We start from the raw sequence: 20,073 nt of genomic DNA, 5'->3' as shown, positions 1-20,073 counted from the left end.
GCCTCTCTTCTTAAGCAATTCCATGGGTTTGGGAACAATGCAGGTTGTATTTTCCAGTTTACAAGTAATAAAGTGTAACTTCCAGGAAGGAAACTCAGGATAAAGTATCCTGTCATCTCTCTGTACAGTGTCTGGTATATTCATTTGCAGAACAAAGTATGCAAAAATATAGAGAGACGAAATCAAATGTCATTTTAGTGCAGACACAATTGCATAGGTAAAGATAATACTTCGTTGTTAGCTTGTGGATGTGTTACTTTTTCTCTAAGTGCAATGTTTTTTTCAGTCCATTCTGAAAATCTGAATTCACATACAGCCAAAATGTATTGGGTATCTTCATTGTTAATAATGGTCGTAACAACAAAGAAAAGACAGATGCAAGAGTTTACATGTACAGAGCCTACTAACACAGACTCAAAAAAGAAATCTTGCAAAACTGTATATGTGCTCCCTGCAGTGGATTTGATTTTGTCTGGCCTGTAACTAAGGTCCCTTGATACTCCAATTTTATGAGGGTGTGATGTAGTGGTAAATCAGGGCCATACTGATGATCTAAATCAGAATAACCAGCATGTTTTTCATTTCAGAGGGAAAAAAAAAAGAAAAAAAATAAAAGGTTTGTGAGAGAAAGTTTGCCAGTTTCAGCACTTCCTGGCCGCCAAGAACATTTACTGAAAATCAATGGTCTGTCCAAAACCTAATGTGAGCAGGAGTCGTAGTGCAGCTGTTCAGAATCTATACTGCTTCCTAGGCAAAGTTTCTAAGCCCTTTCAGTCCCTTAGAATAATAAAAATGATTAATGGTCTCAAACACTGTGAACCAAGTGTTTTGAAGTGTAACCTGCTACTTGTAATGCACTCAATATTTCTGATCTGTATTGTACTGGCACATGGCGCCTCTGGAAGTTAATGTTAAAATGGGCAATGTTTGAAATGAATGAAGAGAGGCTCACGAAGACTGGTGGCAAAATCATTTTCTCCCAAATCAAGATATTATTTCCCATCAGCTCATAAATGCAAAAAGAAAAACAAAAAAGTGACAATAAATATGTATATAAATACCTATTAGTTTCTATAAATGTGTTCTAAGAGAGCAATGTGGATACCTCACAATGCAGAAGGAAAATGATCCATCTCATTCATTGCTCTAAAGAGACATCAACTTGTTTTGGAGAAAAACAACTTGGCTTTTCTCACAGACTGCATGCAGCAGAAAGAGGCAAGAAAACTTCATGGAACAAATTCCTCCATCTGGGCCTTCCCTATTCCTGCCCCAGTTGGGCACAGCTCTTGCCACAAGCCAAGCCTTAGGGCCAGTTTGGTCTATGCCATGAGAGTCACATAAATGTTATTTATATACAGAACTCAGCAGGGCCCAGCAAATCGCTGGTGGCCAGAGACAGCCCGTGACTGGAGAGCAGTCACACAGGTCACCATGGGCACTCTGCTGGCCACCAAGCCCATCTCCAGCTGTCCCACACCTGACTGCCAGCTCTGCCTGCCCCAAGGCTGCGGTTGCACAAGAACCTGGACTCCAGCCCAAGCTGTCGCTTGGCGCCCTGGTTATCCCAGCCTGTTTGCTCATGCCCCGCACCAAACTCAAGCAAACAAATAGATTCATTTGGACCACAGCAATTTCCAGGTATTGGCAGCACCCTGGGTGTATCGAGTCCTTCACTGCTCTGAGCAGCCTCACCTGGGCCCCCACACAGCCCCTGCCCATGGCCCAGGAGTTTAGGCTCAGCCGCAGTCCCTGTCTGGGCTAGAGGCGTTTGTGTGTCCACCCAGTGTGTTCTGGATGAACTTTGGTCCTGTGCTGTAGGTGATTTATCTCTGGGCTCCTCTCTGCCCCCTCCTGTCCCTACCTGAGTGGGCTCCCTGGACGGATCCTTTGCTCCTCACGTCTGGGCCCCGTTGCTGGCACCCATCGCTGCCCGTGCTGCAGCCACTCTTGGCTCCTGGGCCCCTTCCCTCAGGAATATATTGGCATCTGCTGCTCCCTGAAAAACAACATTTAAGTGAACAGTTGTTAGAGGTGGGAAAATATCTACCAAATACAGTGGAACAAGAGAAAGCTTGTCCATTGCATTGGCACTCCATCCTGGCTACCTGTACTCCCCTGACTTCTTGTTGGGTGCAATAGAAGCTTGGGAAAGCATTTTAAGGAACGCTCGGTTAATGTTTACAGAGAGGTAATGTGCCAAGTTCTTTTATAAAACTTTCAACTCTAAATTTACAGGCCTTATATGCAATATTATTTTGGGGACAGCATATTGTATTCATTAGATATTTAAAATGGTATAAACAAGGCGGTAGAAGTACTCAAATTGCTGCAAGCCAGACGGAGATTTTATCATAATACCTCCCACAATTCAGAATAACCTCTTTTTGAAAGTTTCTCTGCTCACAGGCAAGCAGAGGAGTGAATCTCATGGGTCAGTACTGATCTGGGCTGTGTAGGGCAGAGCTGCCTGTCTCCTCTCTGCCAAGGAAGGACATGAAGTGCTGCTCCTCTGCACTAGTGCACAGGAGCAGTAGGGGCATGTAGGCTTAAGCAAAAACTAAGCAAAAATCAGATCATGCAAAGTCACATTTTTGGAGCATAAGGGAACATTTTACTCCAATTATCTTCTTGAGCACAGAAAGAAAAGGAAACATTTTACCAGAGTTAGTTTTTAAAAGAATTATCCTGGGTAAATTGATCTGCAGAGAATTGCCCCCAAACTATAAATCATATTGATTTCCCTGCTTTACACTCCTAAAGGGTGACCAATGAGTTATTGGAAGGATGCATGGAGCTCTTGGCCTCACAGACTGAGGATGGGGCTTATTCCTGCCTGTAATATGGATTAGCAAGATGCAAATGATCTCTGTAATAATAAACAAGAAGGGAATTATTGTATGCATGACCAAAAAATTGAGTATACACTATTAGTGATTTCCCAGCACTGACTGAATAGATCTGATTTTCTTGAATTTCACTGTATTTGCATAAGAATTAGCAAAGAGCACTTAGTCTTTTAATTTGGGGTGGAACTTTACAATTTGTAATCCCAAGCAATATTAAATGTAGTACAAATTGCTCTCTGGAAGTACATCTCCTATGGTACATTCAACTTCTTTCAGCATCTGCCCCTTCATTAGTTTGTTAAACAAATTTAAAAGTCCAGTGACTACTAATGATGGGAAACTGGGAAAATGCTCTTAAGCATCTATTGTATTCTGAGATTGTTTCAAAATACTTAACAGCCATGGTTTAAAGCAATTTTTAAAATATTGTGTTAAATTTCTAATTAAAGTTTTGTGGCAGCCAGATTGGCTTATCTGAGCAAAGCGATTGGCTTGGCAGAATTGACTCATGGTCATTCCACCTGACAGCATTCCCTTTTGTGGGAATGTAACTCTTACTGTGAAAATGTTCTACTAAGCAAACCTTAGTTCCGCTCGTAAATCAGTTCGATGAAAGGTTTGAAAGCCTGTTTCTATGGTGCAGTTAAATTACATTCAAAGTACAACTGAATTTGTCCCTTCTTTTCCATCAAGTATAGTGTGATTTAAAGAAAGGTGCTTTAAAGATAGAGAACAGTTCAGAAAGCCAGATGAGAATTCCTGACTGAAAGTAGATAGAATTTAAGTAAACATTCTCCAAGTTTAAAATAACAGACTGAAGCATTTGTCTTTGATTATCAATTTTAATGTACATAATAATGAGACTCATTCCCACTAGGACAGGCATGCTAAATAAGTTTTGGAGTGCTTGCATTCTGATCCCTAAAATCAAACTCTTCCTTGCAGTCAAAATCCTACATAAAGCTGGAAGAGGAAGGGCTTTTGATTCCAGTGTGAATGAACTTTTAAAATATTCACAGTTCTACAAGATAAATTAAATGAAAGATTTCTGGGAGACTACTTAGCCTCTGTGTACCAGAAATGCTGCTGAGTTGCTGCTGCAGCCGCAGCCAGAGCACTTTGATGCCGTTGCATCAAAAGCCAACCAGTGCCTAATTTGGAGCCCACCCAAAATTCAGCTTTTTTTGGCTTACTGAAACACCAGCCGACTTCATAGAGAGAGATACAACTTTATATGGGTCAGAGGCAACTTCAGTGACGGCCCCAAATTATGTTTTGCTTCATGCACACTGCTCTAGTCATAATGAAACAGAGCCAGAAGCTGTAATTCATGAGTAGGTTTGCCAGCTTATGGAATTCATAAGTCTTCCCTGAGGAGGAAGCTGATATCTACAAAATGTTTCACCTGAAGTGTAAAGAAAAAATTTTTAAAAAGCCAAGGACCCATGAGAAAATAAGTGCACAAATCCCTTCCGTTTTCACTCACAGCCACAGGCGCGGACCATGTGTCTTCCTTTTGGATCACCAACACATACTAGTTTCAAAGGGAATGGGCTTTTATTAAAAGATAATATAGGTTTTATTACTCTGGCTTTTGATTCACACATTGATTAGAACTGAAAATTGGTCATTTCTCAGCTCTGCTCTAGTGTAAAAAAATCCCCCCAATCCTGCAATGCCTCTCCAAATGGATCAATGTCAAAATTCTTCCTAGTCATTTTTTTTTTTTTTATTGCTGGCAATTGAAATAACATCAAACCTTAACTTTAAAATATTGCTTTCGCTCAGCATCAGGTATTCAAATCTCTCCTGCAGACCATCATTCCTTCCACCAGCAGAGCCTCGGCATTTCCCATATCCAGATCTGGGTTCACAGCTGCGCGTGGCAAAGTGAGTCAGCAGGAACGATGTATCTGCATATAATGCTCCATGCAGGCAGCACAACACAAGCATTTTATTATCTCATATTAATATCTCATATTATGTTATTAAAAGAGGTTTTGGAAAAAAGCTCATGAAGAAAAAGACCAAAATGGTCATAATACTTATTTCTCATTTTAATACCTTTCCATGCAAACTTATTGCTTTTCACCTGTGCTCAAAGATGAAATTTGGGTAACTCCTATTGTTAGAGATGCTTTCAGTAAGAGTGGCAGGATCCCAGCCTGAAACAAATCACACCTTTTCTGGCAAAAGATGTTTTATTTGTGAAATTGCATTGTCTGTATAGTAGAAAACATTTTTCTGCTAAAGCATGAGGAAACAGGAAGGATGGAGTAGAGGGATCTACTGTTTCTACAGGAGAAATTCCAAGCAAAATAGTGGGAGACTATTTTAAAAAAAAAGGAAAATATTCTGGTTTTTTTCATTTCAATCCAGTAGTGGAAATTGATTAATGAAGCCCGTCTGCAGCCAGTACAAAGGGCCAAATCTTCAGCTAATATTAAATAGCAAGCTTCTACTTTTGAAAACCATAAAGAGGAAAGGGACATAAAACTAAAAAACAAACAGGCATATTTGATCATTTAGTGGTGAATAGATCAGGCACTCCTCAGTTGCTGGGTTTTATTTTTGTGCATTGTGTCAATGATTGGAAACCATATGTTTTAAGACCAGCTTCAATAGTATCAGTAGCTACAGTCCTGCTCTCAGATTACTTTTTACTGCCTGCCTAATTTTGAGCTTTAATAGCTAACATGCACTTTGTTTATCAGTTACAAATGTTCTGAATGTTGATGAATAAACATATTGGCTTATCATCAATACCAAAGACTGAGATAAAATGTGTTTAATGTTGTGGCCTGTGACTTTGCAAACAAGGAGTTCTCAGAAATAAGAAGAATAATCTCAGAATTGATGACTCTGATTCTGAATGGGAAATGTTAGCACTCAGATCCTGACACAGCTCCTGTTATCCACAGAAAAATTCATCCTACACAGAGCAGAGCTTTTTGGCACCAAAAATGCAACCAAGCACAGCACAGTTAAGCCCCCTCAGATGGCACAGTCCCACCCAAAATGCTTTATTGCACTGGGGGTAGTCTTGTGGTATTCAAATTAAATATATTTAGAGTATTTCCAGAATCAGACCCTTGGTATCTTGCAGACCTGAGCACTAATACATGAAATAGGTAATTTTTACATAATCCTATTGAGCTGTGCAGCAAAAAAATTTAAAATAGTATCTAGATTTGTGTTATTTATCTTCTAATTACTTGAGGACAGAGTACCTCTCCTGTTTTTAAATTACTGCATAAATTAACAATGTTCTAACAATAACAGCAGCAGCAATTCAGGACATTTACCAGAGAGAAAGCAACCATTAGCCTTGAGAATGAAATTTCACTGGAATCCACAAAATAATGTGTTAGGAAATATTATGGTTGCCAACTTTCGCAATTTTGTTGAAAGTCTTCTAAAATGTGAGGGTTGGGGTGTTTGGGGTTTGTTTTTGTTTTTTTTCCCCACAAAGCCTGAGCTCTGGCATCATGTGAAAACATGAAAATGTGAGATTCTCAGTTTTAATTTTAGAAGACAACTAAGTTACTCAGCATTGTGGTTGCAAAGAGAAATTGAAAACATGAACCCAAGGGCCAGAGAACAATTAGGAAGAGCCCAAAATGCATTACTTTTAAATTCTTACACTTTGGAAAGAGACTTCTGACTTGGGCTGTTTCTATGCTCAGGGGTAACCATATTCAGAACCCCAGTAAATCCTCTGTATCCTTTTTGAGGACTCCTCACCTTGGTTTATGATAGAGGTTGACATCACATCTTAATTGTCAGGGAGGGTGCTGAAGTTCAATACTGGCTCATTTCTTGTTTTTAAAAACAAGTTGTTTGTAGCAATGTAGCTCTCTTCATTTTGACAATGAGGTCAACAGCAGAAACTGGGAATGTTTCCTCAAGGGAAATACATTTCCACAGTAAGTAAAATTTGGGATCTAGCTGTTCACCTTCTCCTCAGAGAGGCTGAGTGTGGCTGTCCCACACTGTGGGACAAACCCTCTGGATCCCAGGGTATGGCAGAAGACAGCTCCCCATGTTCCCTAAGAACAGGGCATTGTCTGGCTGCTCAGGGGTCAAAAGAGGACCATTATCTCTTAAATCTGTGCAGGACACTGGCACCCAGCCCAATGAATAAGAGCATTTCCATTTGGTGACTATGTGGAGATTTCTGGACTGTTTCCATTTAGTCTTTGAGTTTATGAGATGTGGGAATGAGCACAGAGCAATAAGTCAAGCAAACCACCTTCTAAACCTGCCTTGGTTTTTGATTGGAAAAAAAATATAAATTCCACTGGTCTGAGAAACCCCTGGTATTGCAAGGCTGATGATGCCCCAGCTTGATGAAATGAAGACTTATTATCAATCCAGCTATGAGGACTGGCTCCTTGTCTCTCATCTTGCAGCCTGTACCCCATGCAGCTGTCTGACCCATGCACACCAACCCACAGATGGGGCAGAAGCCATATTATTTATTCCCTTGCCTTTCTAAATAGCTTTTAAGATCTATAGGCATTTTCCTGGACACTAACAATGATGGAAATACTTAAAATTCCTAATTGAAAAAAAAAACCCAACCCTTTATCTTCCTCTTTGCCCTCCATTTTCCCACTGTGCCTTTATTACTTTTCTAAATATTGCATTCAATGTTTTTGGTAAATAAGAAGGATATTAGAGTAGACAAATAATGTTTACTCACCAGCTCAAGAAAGGTGTTTCTGGCACTGATTCACAAGTTACTCACAACTCACAAAAATTACTTATACTGAAAGGGACAAGGAGTGTCTTTTTGTGTGCAGGGTGCTGAACAAACAATGAGGTCCTGGTCCCTGCCTGGCTTGCCGTGGCATTACCACAAACAATACTAATTCTTAAATACCTGCCTGACTTTAAGCACTTAGGTAAATAATTGTATTGATTGTTGTAGGCCTATTCACATGCATAAAACTAAGCATATATTCAAATATGTTGTGAAATCAGGGGTTGGAAGAATTTTGCAAGCAAGGCATTTTTAGATATGAATTCACTTGTTAAAACCGGCTTCAAAAGGAGCTAATGTGGCAATCAGGCTTTTGGGCACGGCAGGGGGAGGAAGGAAAAGATTTATTTTCAAGATGGATCCAAGGACTTTCTCGTACTTCAGAGACTCCTCACCAGAACCACAATTACAGGTGAGAAAGGCAGCAAGGAAGTCCCCCCCAGCCAGTGATTACTCAGAGTTTAATGTGAGAGCAGCGTAAACTCAGAACTGCAGATAATCCATGGGGAAATCAGGGGGTTAGTGTCGAGAACTGATGGGGAATAACAACTGAAAGAGCTTTGGTTTTTCTAGGCTGGCGGGAGGTAGCTCATGCTAGGAAGCCTGCCAGCTCCAAACTGATGCTGGGAGCTTTGTCTCCTTTGGATTGTAGGAGCACACTTTGCAGTCAAACTGATCTGAGAGATTTTGATAGTAAAAACAGCTGTCTCGTTGCAATGATGTTTTTGTTCCATTGTCAAAATTTTGAGTTAAATCCATGAGTGGGCTGCAGCTTGTTCAAACCCTGAACTCAACACCCTTTGTGCTCCTTTGGCTTTTCCACTGCGGTTCATGGGATATCTCCTTCCTGAGGAAAGGGCTAGGTGTAATAAAAGCCGTCGGGACAAGGAATTGCAGGTCTCCTCCAATGCCTTCCCAGTGCTGGAGAGACAGAACTGGAGAACTGCAGTCTGTCCCAGACTGGTGAGAAGGGGAAATAAGGAGGAAGAGCAGGGTGTGGAAATGAAACACTCCAATGCTGCCGTGGCCAGGCTGCAGCCCCAGCGAGCAGGTATGTCGGTGGAAGGGGGAAACTGGTACCTGAGCGGGGACAAGGCCAGCATGGGCAAGGGGAAGCTGTTCGTGGGATGAAAGCACAAAGGGATTCAGGGAAGGGGCATGGGTGGGATATCCCATCCCCATCTTCCCAGCATAAACCGTCTGAAGGCGTCTCCTGCCCCTCTCTTGGGTGTGCAAAGGAGCAGATGAGGTGCCTGGTTGAGGCATCCAGCACATCAGGCAGGAGCGCAAGGGGCACATGACAGTCTGCCTCTGGTTTTGTTCTGACATGAGAGATGGGGCAGCACCTCTGTACAGCCACAGATCCGTTCTGTGTCGCTCGAGGTGATGGGAACTATGGGCAGGCTTTCGGCCTCTGGGGAGCCAGGAGCTGTGTGATGCTCTGTGAGTGCAGAAGGATGGCTTGTGCGAGTGACGCTGTTTCTGCAGGTCTGCAGGACCCACGGCTCTGTGGCACTGTGCGTGTAAGACAAAACAGATGTCAACAAAAGCCCTTCCTTTTAAACTGGTATTTCAAAATTGTCGCTAGAGATCCGTAACACAAGCACTGTAGTGGAAGTGACTGCTTTCATGGCAACAGAGGCTACAGACAAGGTGGTATTCACACGGTATTCAAGGGTCCAAGTTCTACGGGACGAATTTCCTCCAAGGACTCGCAGCTCGATGAACGCTGATAGCACCAGCATTAACCGTAGCCACGGGCGGGATGGAGCGCGGTCGGCGCGTACCTGCCGCCGGTGAGAGCGCTGCCCGGCTCCGCGCTCCCTGCGGCCCGAGCAGCTCCGTGACAGTAGCGGGGGGCTGCGGGGGGCCCGGGGAGCCGCGGGAGGCTCCTCCTCCGGCCCGGCACCGCGGGCAGCGCGGCGCTGCGGGCTCCGGGACGCTCCGCGGCCCCACGCGTGCGGTAGGTGCGCCCCGACGGCGGCGGCGGCGGCGTGAGGGCAGCCCCGCGGCGCTGCGAGGGGCCGGCGGGCCCGGGGTCGGGCCGCGGCGGGGGGCGGAGGGCCGGGTGTGCCGGGCGAGCAACAGGTCAGAGGAGCGCAGGGCGAAGCTCCGCGCCGTGCCGCGCTGCTGCCGCGCCCCGCGCAGCCCGCGGGCGGCTCCGGCGGGAGGCGCGGCGGGGAGGGGGCGGGTGGGCGCGCCCGGGGCGCAGCGCGGGGCGCGGAGCCGCCGCCCCGCTCCGCTGCGCTCCCTTCCGCGGGCATGCGCGCCTGCCTCGCACATGCTCACTGCGCCCGCGGCGGGCGCGCACACTCCGCAGCGCCGCGGCTCCGCGCTGCACCGCCGGTGAGTGGGGCACGGGCTCCGCGGGCGCGGGGCGGGGGGCGCGGGGAGCGCGGAGCGGCTCCGGGGCAGCGCGGCTGCCGAGCCGGCACCGAGAACCAGCGCGGGGAGTTCATTGGTGCGCAGCGTGCGGTTCCATCTCACCGCCAGGCGAACCCCGCTTATTAATAATTTTAAAAGCTGAAGCGTGCGCTTAAATAAAATGAGCCGCTGCACTTTGCCGCGGCTGATTCTATGAGGAAAACTTGTATGTGATTTATGCAGTTTAAGTAAACTTTTCTGAGTGTTAAATTGTGCTTGAGGCCAGTGAATGGCCTCTGAAGGAAATTATTCATGGTATACAGCTACTGTCGTTCAGAGATTTCGAATGATGATATATTCTGTTGTATAAAGTTGTGATTGTTAAAATACATGTAGTGAACCAATAAACAGTTTATTGGTCTGTATCAAATATTAACAGAATTTTTGCCCGGCGCAGTATGAAATTCACGCATCCCTGAGCGCCGTTAAAGGCAGTGGCAGCTATGGTTTGTCGTTTAGTCTTTCTTGTGGACTTCATTAATTTACTGAGAATTTCTTATCTCTGCAATGCCATCCGTGGACGGGTCCCTCCCCTTCCTCTCCCCCAATTTATTGAGAAAACGTGTCTCAATTTCTTCATGCTCGTCCACATCTGTGTTTATTAGGGCAATCTGGTCCACAAAAGATGGCATATATTTAAACTGGTAATTGTGTATCTAAATTAATGCTTCTTAGATAGTTTCATACATTTAGCATTGCATTGTTCTGTTACTTGTTGCTTCAGACAGGCTAAGTTCTTTCTTATCATCCTTTTTTACATGGGAAAACTGTTTCTGTTCCTTAATAAAGCTGAATTTTTATTCCTGCTTTGAAATTGAAGGAATTGTCTTGCCTCAAATGTAACACAAGCAAGTAGGAAAGACTTGCACTACAAATGCCTTGAAAATGATAAGTACTCATAGCTTTGGAGGCATTCCAGAAACTTTTTAAGCATGTTTTGAAAATTCACTTGAAATGGTACAGCAGCTAATAACTCAATTGTTCTAACTTAAAATTCTTAATTAAAAAAAAAAAATAAATGTAAATGTATGGTATAAAATTGAATTGTGAATTTACAGAGTCATATTGTCCACGTAATTCTTGTGCCTCTTCTACTCACCCACCAACAGGTCAAAACATTTGGCTAAATAACAAGTGGTGTATGCTTTTGGTTTTACACTCATCGATTTGTTTTGCTTTACTTTGTTTAGCCCACTCCCCTCAGCTCATTTTCTTTTAAAACAGTACGTGGAGACTCGATTCCCATGACTCGCTAATCTTATCACCATTATTTGGTTGAAATTTTTGAAACGGGTTCCTGTTTCAAATACCTCACAACATTGGCAGTCTTAGATTCCATTAGAAAAGCTTCATTAGGGAGAAATAAAAATGTTGTTGATAACTCCCCCTCCAACAATAAGCCATGTATTCAACTCCACGGTGTGTGCGGCTATGCCTCGAATTATAAGAAGGAATTAAACTCAGGTATTCACACAAAAAACTTGATCTCAGAATATCACTTAAAGAGTCTCATGTGTTGCTGTGTTGTTATGCATAGCTGGTTAATATGCTTTTTTTTTTCCCTGAAAATTTAAAAATTTAGCTATTAATGCTGCAAATATTAGTTGCATTTTTAACTTCAAGCCTGCAAGACATCGGGCTGAGGTCTGCGTGGCTGTGTTTGTGTGTCAGTGTGTATGTGTACACACTGCTGACAAAGAAAACAATTAAAGACGTTAGTAATTTTCTGCTGTCTTCCCAACTGTTATTTATGATGTGTAATAGTACAACAGCTATTCTGAAATCAGCTATAATTCTCTTCAGAAAGATTTGTTTCTTCTGTGCCAAATTTTGCAGTAACCAGATGGTCTTAAGGTGTCTTCAGCCGAAGAACAAGCATGAGCAGTGCTGAAGACTAATTATTCCTTGCAGTAAATTCCTTCTGCAATAAATTCACAGGTTGTTAGACCTAATCTGTGGAAATGATTGTTAAGATTACTTATGCAGTGAAAAATGCTTTTATAAATATGTGAAAACTAGCAGAAGTTCTTAGAATGCTAAGAAAATATATTTTAGCTATTTTTGCCTGGCTGGGATAACTTTTATTCGGGACAAACTGTTAAATGAAATTGCAAATTCAAATCCTTTTCATAAGCCATGGAACACTGTAGTTTTAATGTAAAGATTTTAAATGTATCCTGTAAGTGGAGGGGTCATTTGGTAGGCCATGTAAGGAAATCTCATAGTGCCGTTCCCAGGGTATAGTTAGTTACCCTGTATCTGTGTATTTTTCACAACAGTAGCAATATACATTTGATTTGTGCATGGAGAAGTCTTCTGGAATAACAGTCACGTTATTTTCATTAAATCTCACATTGTACTGCACAGGAGAGAAAATTAGTTAGGAACAAAAAGTATATTCAGAATTATAAACAATGGTATATACTAAAGTAAAGCCATTCAGGCTGAAATGCGTCCTCCTTTTTGGTGGCTTAATTTAGTAAAAAATACAAGATTTATTTTTTTTTTGTTTTAGTATACGTCAACAAAAAAGAAAAGTAAGTATTCAAACCTCTTGCCATTTTGCTCACTTTGATATGCATAGGGAGAACTTGTCAAATCTTTCCCTTCCTTTTCTGCTCCAAAGCCAGAGAGACCATCGTGGTCGTGGTGGGGACTGTTCATTAAGAGATCCCATCAGAAAGCAATTGTTTCATGGCAGTCGAATTCTTAAAACAATACTTCATCTTTATTTGCAGATCTTAACTCAAGTAATGATGTTTAACAAACACCTTGTTTTAATCAGGTGAGGATAAGCCCTTCAATTAGCATGCAAATAATTGCTCCTCTTGGTTGGCTGTTTGGGGCCTGGAGGTGCTGCCATTTGCAGGTAGATTTGGTGCTACCCAAGATTTGAAGCAGGAGAGAGGAGAAACCAGGAGTAAGGATTTAGGTCTTGTACAAAATATTTTTTATTGCAGCATTCAAAACTCCATCCAGCTCCCTTCCTTGTCAGGCTGTTTGGTTGATCTTGATTTAGTGCTGCAAGAGGTGTGAGAGGAAAATTGGATCCAAAATAGTGTTCACTGCAGGGATGGTTCCAGTGAGTGTGTCACAGAATGAATATTTAATTAAAAATACTCAAACCTCTTTTCGCTCAGTCTTTCTGCTTGTGCTTTAATGATGTACTTTAATTATTTCAAAGATGTGTAAAATGAGATGAGAAAGATTACACAGGCATAATCCTTCCCATTTAAAATTATTTGTCTGCAGCTGCTTAAGTCCTGGCATTAGGAGTCACATATAAACATGTTTATTTAACATCAGCGTTATCTGTTAGATTGTACATGGTTCATTAACATGGAGAGAATACTTTTTGTTTAATAGTGTGTGGAAGCTGCCAGAGGTCAGAAGAGGTTGTTTGCCTGAAGTCGAGATGGCATCTTGGCTTTGCTCTCATTCTGTTTGTCACCTCTGCTGTGTCCGGAAAACGCTTCTTTAGCGCCGTGCTGAGGTATTTTCCCTGGTGTTTAGGTACAGAGGCTCTGTGGAAAGGCAGAAGTCTGCTGCAGGGTTGTGGTAAGGTTTGTGGGGAATTTCAGGGGAGGTTTGTTGTAATTTGTGGAGGATTGTTTCAGTTGGGGTTCGATTAGCAAAGTGGAGGGGACGGAGGGGACAGCGTTGCTGTGCTGCCCACGGGGTGTGTGGCTGTCAGGGAGGGATTTTACAGCTCTGGGGAGATGGCTTGGGAAGTTGAGAGGGTTTTGTGTGCCACTGAATAAGGTTTTGCTGGTGTGGGGGGTCAGAGCTGGACTCAGGACAGCTGTACCTGTGATGGTGCTGAGCCACAAGAGGTGGCACCTCCTCTGCAGGGGCAGCGCAGGATGGGGCCCTTCTCTCTCCACAGAGCTTGTGGGGGGCTCTCCACTCTTTTTACTGCTGATTAGAAACATGCTGGGACGTAAAAAGCCGTATCAGGGACTCCAGAAATACAGAAGTACCTCAAGTTTAAAAAGGCAAATTAAAATGTTTTACCGTGACTTCTGTATACAAGGTAATAGCCATGCACTGCATGCAGTGTTGGGAGAGAGATGTGCACACCCATCTCTAGGCACAATTTAAATTTTCATTTCAGCTGCTTGAAAATGTTTCTGAATGTTTCCTACAAGGCAGTGAATTTTTCCAGCCTCATTTGGATGATGGGGGCTCTTTGGGCTTTTTTGTGCCTTGGAGGGAGAAGATAATTTAAATTTCCATTAGAAAAAGGTAGAAAATTGCCTTCTTTGATTTTTATCAAGCAAGGATCCCTGGTAGATAATAACCAAAAGGCGTTGAATAAAATGAGCATTATTGTAGAATTTAAAGTGCTGTGGAAGATTCAATGTGACTGAAGCATACTGCAAATGTGCAGTTTTTTAAAAGCATAACAGTAAAAATAGAAGGGCTTAAAAAAATAAGCTGAACTACTGTGTTGATTATAAGTTGTAGCTGAATCACTCTTAAGGCTTGGATATTGTTTTTAAAAAGCCAGCAAAACATCTATTTCGAAAAAAATAGCAAGGGAGAGAGAAAGGGAGAGAGAGAGAACAAAAATATGTGCTATCTTGGAGAAGGGAATGTCTGGGGCAGGGTTTTTTTCCTTTGAATTATTTTCAACAAGTACTTACGCTGTTCTGTATTTTTAAGAAATTATGTGGACATCAATTTTGTTGCTTTACCAAGGCAGTGAAAACACCAAGAATCCTTTTTATAATTTGGAAAGAATGTCAAAAGAATGAAGTAGTTAAACCTAAGTGTATTAGATCATACGCCTTAAATGCATAAATAAGCATAGCTGCAATCACAGAAACCAATGTTAAAACCACCAGGAAAACTCACCCACAAACCATAATGACTTAAAGGGAATGACCTCAGCCATTGTGAAATTTGTGCCTATTTGTTGACTGACATTTATTTGGTAGAAGCAGGGTGCGTGTTTTGTTGGGGTGTGGGATTTTGTTATTTGCAAGACTGCTGGGGTTGGTTTTTTTGTTGTTGTTGCTGCCAGGTTTGAATACAAAGAGTGAAAATGGGCTCGGGGCTGTGAGAGCCTGGATATGATTTGGGCCTTTGCAATTTGAAAAGCAGGTGAAAGGTTTGTTATTGATGCACAGAGACTGGTGGAACTGAAGTTTGTTGTTCAGATGTTAGAAACTTCCTTGATGATAGCCCACTTCTAACTTATTCCCAGCTGGTTTCCTGTTAAGGAAATGAATGTTTAAAGTATTTAGTTACAAACCTGAGATTTCTTCACGTCCATGTCTTTGCGTGAGTGCTGCATGAAATGCTGGTGTCATTCATCTCCCCTCTGCTTTTTGGAGAGGAAATTGATGCATGGTGGAACCTCAGCTTGCCTTTGCTGCAACACCACTTAATAATTCAGGGAAATGGAAGTCTTGAATTATTTTAACTGTGGTAGACTTATTTGGGAATGTTTTTACATAAATCAGCGTTACAGACTTCAAGCTTGACCAGAGCCATGTCTCTCTGCAAACAGGGTTTCTCTCTGCTGCCTACTTTTATGGGTTGCAGTAATCAAAGAAGTTCCAGGTTTAATTGCCCCTTCTTAGATGTGCAGAGAGGTTTGAGAAAGTGGGTAAGTTTGTGCTGTTGGCTTGAACATCTAACTGTAGACGTTCAGACTCCTCGTGCAGAAATTCTGATTTGCCATCCCTCCTTTTGAGAAGGAAAGCAGCCCAGCTAAATAAAAAAAAAAAAATCCTAAATAAAGAAAATTATTTCATACTGGTCAGCCCAGATATTAATTGGTGAACCCATGGAGAGTTGATGCCTGTGTCTATCCTGGAAAGAACAGATTTAACAGAGAAACTCATCCGGGGCATCACAGCCAGGTACTTCCAGAGACAGGGTAAATGTTCCTTAACCCCAGCAAATGCCTTAAAAACTGGACATGCCTCTAGGATTACTCAGTCACTCACAAGAAACAGTGAGGGGAAAGTGGGGCAGGCATCTGAAGTATTTTTGTTTTTTAAATAGGTTGAGTAAGCAAAGCTGTCTGGGGGCCCCAGTTATTTACAGCTCTGTCTGTGCACCACGCAGAGAGGCTCATCAGCTGTCTTAAAGACAAGTTTTCCATCTATTGCAAATCGTGTCTTTTGATGACACATTTGATTTGGCTGTTTGCTGTGTAATTGTCCTACAGCTACTTTGGAAATAACTTTGATCAGTTTTGAATATAGATCTGTATCACTCGTTTTCATTCCCCTTGCGACTGCTTTTCTGTGCTCAGTTACCATCCTTAGAGTTTAATTGCAACTATTTGACAATTCTTTGATTGTAAGACAAGTCAAAATGTATTTAGAAAATACTTTACCCTCAGTAAATGTTGACAGTGTGTACTTCGTTTTTGTAAGCTATGTAAATTTATTATTTTTCCCCACTACTGTGGGTGAAACAAGACAAAATCTTGTCTAAAATTGAGCAATACTTTTTATTTGAAAAAGAGATATTGTTTTTTCCACCCCTTAACAAACTAAAAAGCACCATTTTTTTTCTGAAAGACGACACTTTTTAAAGTAAAACATGTGAATGTTATTTTCACTGATCCAAATTTTCCTTTTTATTATTTTTTTGTAGGCTGACTTTATTTTTGAATTTACAAACCCATGGTTTTTGCTAGCTTACACTTGGTTAGTGCTGTGTTGACACTACTTCCCTGAGACAGAGTTAGGAGTAAGTCAGCTTTAATGCTTGTAGCAAAATACATAATTTTTTTCCTTCCTTGTGTTCAACTATGCATAAATGTATTAGATCCAGTCGTGCTCTCACTGCAGTTCCCAATCATTTCACTCAAATAAGGGTTGAGCCCTTATTGAGTGGGAGCAGTTTTAAGCTTTCTGTACTTGTTGCAAAAATGCATATTTAGACTTTTTTTTTTTCAAATCCCATTGTAACTGCTACCAGTGCAAGTCCAGCTAAGTTCCTCAGTGCCTGAGCCTTGCAGAACAGGAGTGAGAATCAATATCTTTCTGTGCTGTCCACACTCAGTGGCCTTTTGCAAATCAGCAAATGTTTCCAGCAGCAGTTAAAAAAGCTGATAAATCTGAGTTGGGTGGAGAGAGGGAGGTGCCACAGCCCTTATTGTCCCAGTGGTTGTAACCTCCTGCACCAGGAGTTTGCAGTGATATGACTTAGTCCGTGGTATCACATCTCTTCTGAGCTGGTACTCCTAAATGTGTTGGTGGAGTTAGGTGTGCAGCAGGAAAATAAGGCAGACACTGCTTTCCTTTAATTTATTGAAATAAAAGTATGGGATCCTTATTCTGTTTAGCCTTGGTGGCCTGTTGTGTAAATACCTATGTTAGAGGAATGTTGTTTTTAATAAAATCCATTGTTCTCTGAATAAGAGGCAAGCTTAGGTCTCTGAACAGAAATACATAATCAATGCTGTAAATGTGTGTAACCCTGTACAAGGCAATGGAATATTATGTTCTGTACAACCACTTTCACAGACCTTTGCTTTCTTTGCCTCTTCAGTGCCTCTTCACCTGAAAACTCTTAAGTTGTGGTTTGAAGGAAGGCGTATTCTGCCTATTATATATGATTTCATTTTGTTTGTTTGGCAGCCATCCTTCCTGTTCACTGCAGCAGATTAATATAATTTGGGGAGGAGAACTAGATGGGGAAGGGGCTGAAGAAGCCAAGTGAGTCTGCTGTAAAATATTTGAGATGCAACAAAACTTCTGGGCTAGATTAGTTTTGGAGCATCACTTATGCCCCCCTGCAAATTAGGGGTGTGGAGACAAATGCTTGGTTTCTGGTTGAGTGTAATAAAGGATGCTGCTGCTAAAACTCAGATGTGTTGATGCTGGAGCTTGATGCTTTCCTTCTTAAATAAAGCCCAGGGCTTCTCCTTCCCCCAGCCCCCTGCCACAAATCAGGATTATTCAATCCCAGCAGTGGTTTAACCATGTCTGTGGTGGAGCAGGATGGTTACTGAGCAATGCACAGAAGCATTGTGCCCTGGTTTAGGACAGGAAGTGGAAAATGAATATTGTTTTGAACTTGAACTCTGTGAGCAGACAGAAGGTAATTATTGGAGCTGGAACTCCCCCGGGAGAAGCGGGGGAGTGATGCACTGCACTTGAAAGAAACACTGGGGGATCTTAAATATCTAGTAGTGTTTAATGCTTTGGTTTTACATTTCTGCTTTTTAATTGATCTTCTGCTCTTCTCTTTCCTTGGCAAATAGAGGGAAAAACAATTGGATGTAGACTTAGTGTGCTGTATTTATTGATAGACATACTCCTGCCCTCCCTTTGCTGGTGGGGCAGGAATCTTAAATTTCAGTCTTGGTGTTACTTTGTTGTAAAATGAACTCTTTGCTGCTGGCTTACTTAATGAACCTATTATAATTTGAAAAATTAATTGATGATTAAGAGCGCATAAATGTACGTGAAGCCATTTATTCAGAAGCTGTAAGTCACTTGTGTAGTATTTAGCTTTAATTATAAACTAGAAATTTATCTGTCTTATAGAGTAGAAAACCCCACTGTAATGACACAAAATCTGTGTGGTTGTAAAATAAACATTTTGAGTATCAATTTTTTAATAATATATTACTACTAAAATAGTAGTAGCCTTCTAGGAAAAAAAAAAAGGTAAATCTCTGCCTTCACTGAATATTTTGCTGTATTTCAGTGGCCTGTGGCTTCAGTGACCTACCTAAGTGTTTTTACAGTTTTTTTCCCTCTATTTTGGCTGTTACTTTACAAGTTCTTCAACAAAAAATAGTGAGTGCAATATTTCTCCCTTTCTTACAGACTGTGTGGCATCTTCTGGAGATTTTTTTCATACTGTTCCTTGTTAGATAATTAAACAAAGAAGGAAAATATTTTTCTGCTATTTTCTACCTATGGTAGTACATGGGTTTTCTTCTCAGAAAGGAATAATTCCATATTTTAAAAACACTATTTAAAGCATGAAAGTGAAATTGCATTACTTTTTAAAGTATCATTAAATACATACATGTTTATGATAAAAGTCTCCCTGACCAAGTTCAGAAGACTGTTTTAACTGTGATGAAGTTTTAGAGGCAGTAAAATTAAGTCACTTTAAAAGAAAATTGTGCGATGATTTATTGTAGCAGAGTAGGTGAAATTCCTCTAGAGATTTTAATATCTTCCACCTGGTATAGAAATGAAAAGAAAATATTCTTTAGCTGGTGACTAATTTGTCACAAATACCCAGGGGTTCCTTCATTACAATGCAGAGATGTCAGTTTTAAGAGAAAAGTACGGTGAAAAAACCAAGTGCAACTTCCCGTTGGAGACAGTTACAAAAAGAAGGAAAAATAAAGGTCTGGAAAGGAGCCGAAGTTGTGTGAAGGAAGGCTCTAAAGCTATCAATCAGGGCAAAATGCTTGGGGAAGGATTTTACCTGCAGGCTTCAGTGGAATTCATTAGGACGTGTTTGAGGAGGAAAGTCACTCGATAGGACTCCAGAGGAGGAGCTCTGACACGCAGCAATACCCAGGCTGACACTCAGTTCTCCCAACTTCACTCCTGCATCCTGGTGATTGTTGGAGGAGGAACTGGATTGCTAAAAAATAAAAAAAAGCCACACTCTGCTTACTGATGGCTTTTGTTCTTTATCACAGTGTTAAATGAATTGAATCCGAGACTTGGATGAAAAAGCTGCTAGAGAATATCTGCAGCAACAGAGAGCACGGTGTTTCTGCCCCATCGGTGTCTTGACAAGTCATTTTTCCCAGCAGAAAGTTATTCCAGCGTTCAGAGGCTGGTGTGGTGTCCTCACTTTGCCTTTTGCTGCAGTAAGAAAATTTTATCTCTGCTCTTGTCCTTCCAGCGCTGCCATTTCCAACAGCTTGGTGTGAGGGGGAGCACGAGCCATCGCTGTCCCAGGGAGAGTGAAGGAAGGATTTCAGTCTCTCTCCCTTGAGAAACAAGCTGCTGACCCTGCAGCAGCACTCTTACTTCTTGAGGGCTTTCTGGTTTACTCTTCCCCTGTGTTTAGTCCAGCCCAGAAAGTTGTTCA

At 41.7% G+C, this 20,073-nt stretch overlaps 1 protein-coding gene and 1 long non-coding RNA gene across 4 annotated transcripts in view; one reads left to right on the top strand and one right to left on the bottom strand.

The window, feature by feature from the left end:
• Positions 1–1,999, bottom strand: part of LOC111938215 (uncharacterized) — a 32,680-nt gene extending 30,681 nt beyond the window's left edge. The window contains exon 1 of the long non-coding RNA XR_002868895.2: positions 1,865–1,999. This is a non-coding gene — a long non-coding RNA (uncharacterized LOC111938215). The remainder of the gene's footprint in view (positions 1–1,864) is intronic.
• Positions 2,000–9,823: 7,824 nt separating this feature from the next.
• EYA2 (EYA transcriptional coactivator and phosphatase 2) overlaps positions 9,824–20,073 on the top strand; it is an 87,267-nt gene continuing 77,017 nt past the window's right edge. For 2 of the 3 annotated variants that reach the window (XM_086852964.1, XM_086852961.1), the window contains exon 1: positions 9,831–9,960. In XM_086852964.1, coding sequence (XP_086709090.1) covers positions 9,896–9,960 — 65 coding nt within the window. In that variant the 5' untranslated portion in view covers positions 9,831–9,895. Of the gene's footprint in view, positions 9,961–20,073 lie in introns of all 3 variants that reach the window. The other variant, XM_086852960.1, reaches the window with a different exon arrangement.

This window comes from Cyanistes caeruleus, chromosome 16 (genome assembly GCF_971803275.1).
Source record: "Cyanistes caeruleus chromosome 16, bCyaCae1.hap1.1, whole genome shotgun sequence".
Taxonomy (NCBI): Eukaryota; Metazoa; Chordata; class Aves; order Passeriformes; family Paridae; genus Cyanistes; species Cyanistes caeruleus.
The sequence above is the reverse complement of the archived record's forward strand: the minus strand, read 5'-3'. Positions and strand labels throughout refer to the sequence as shown.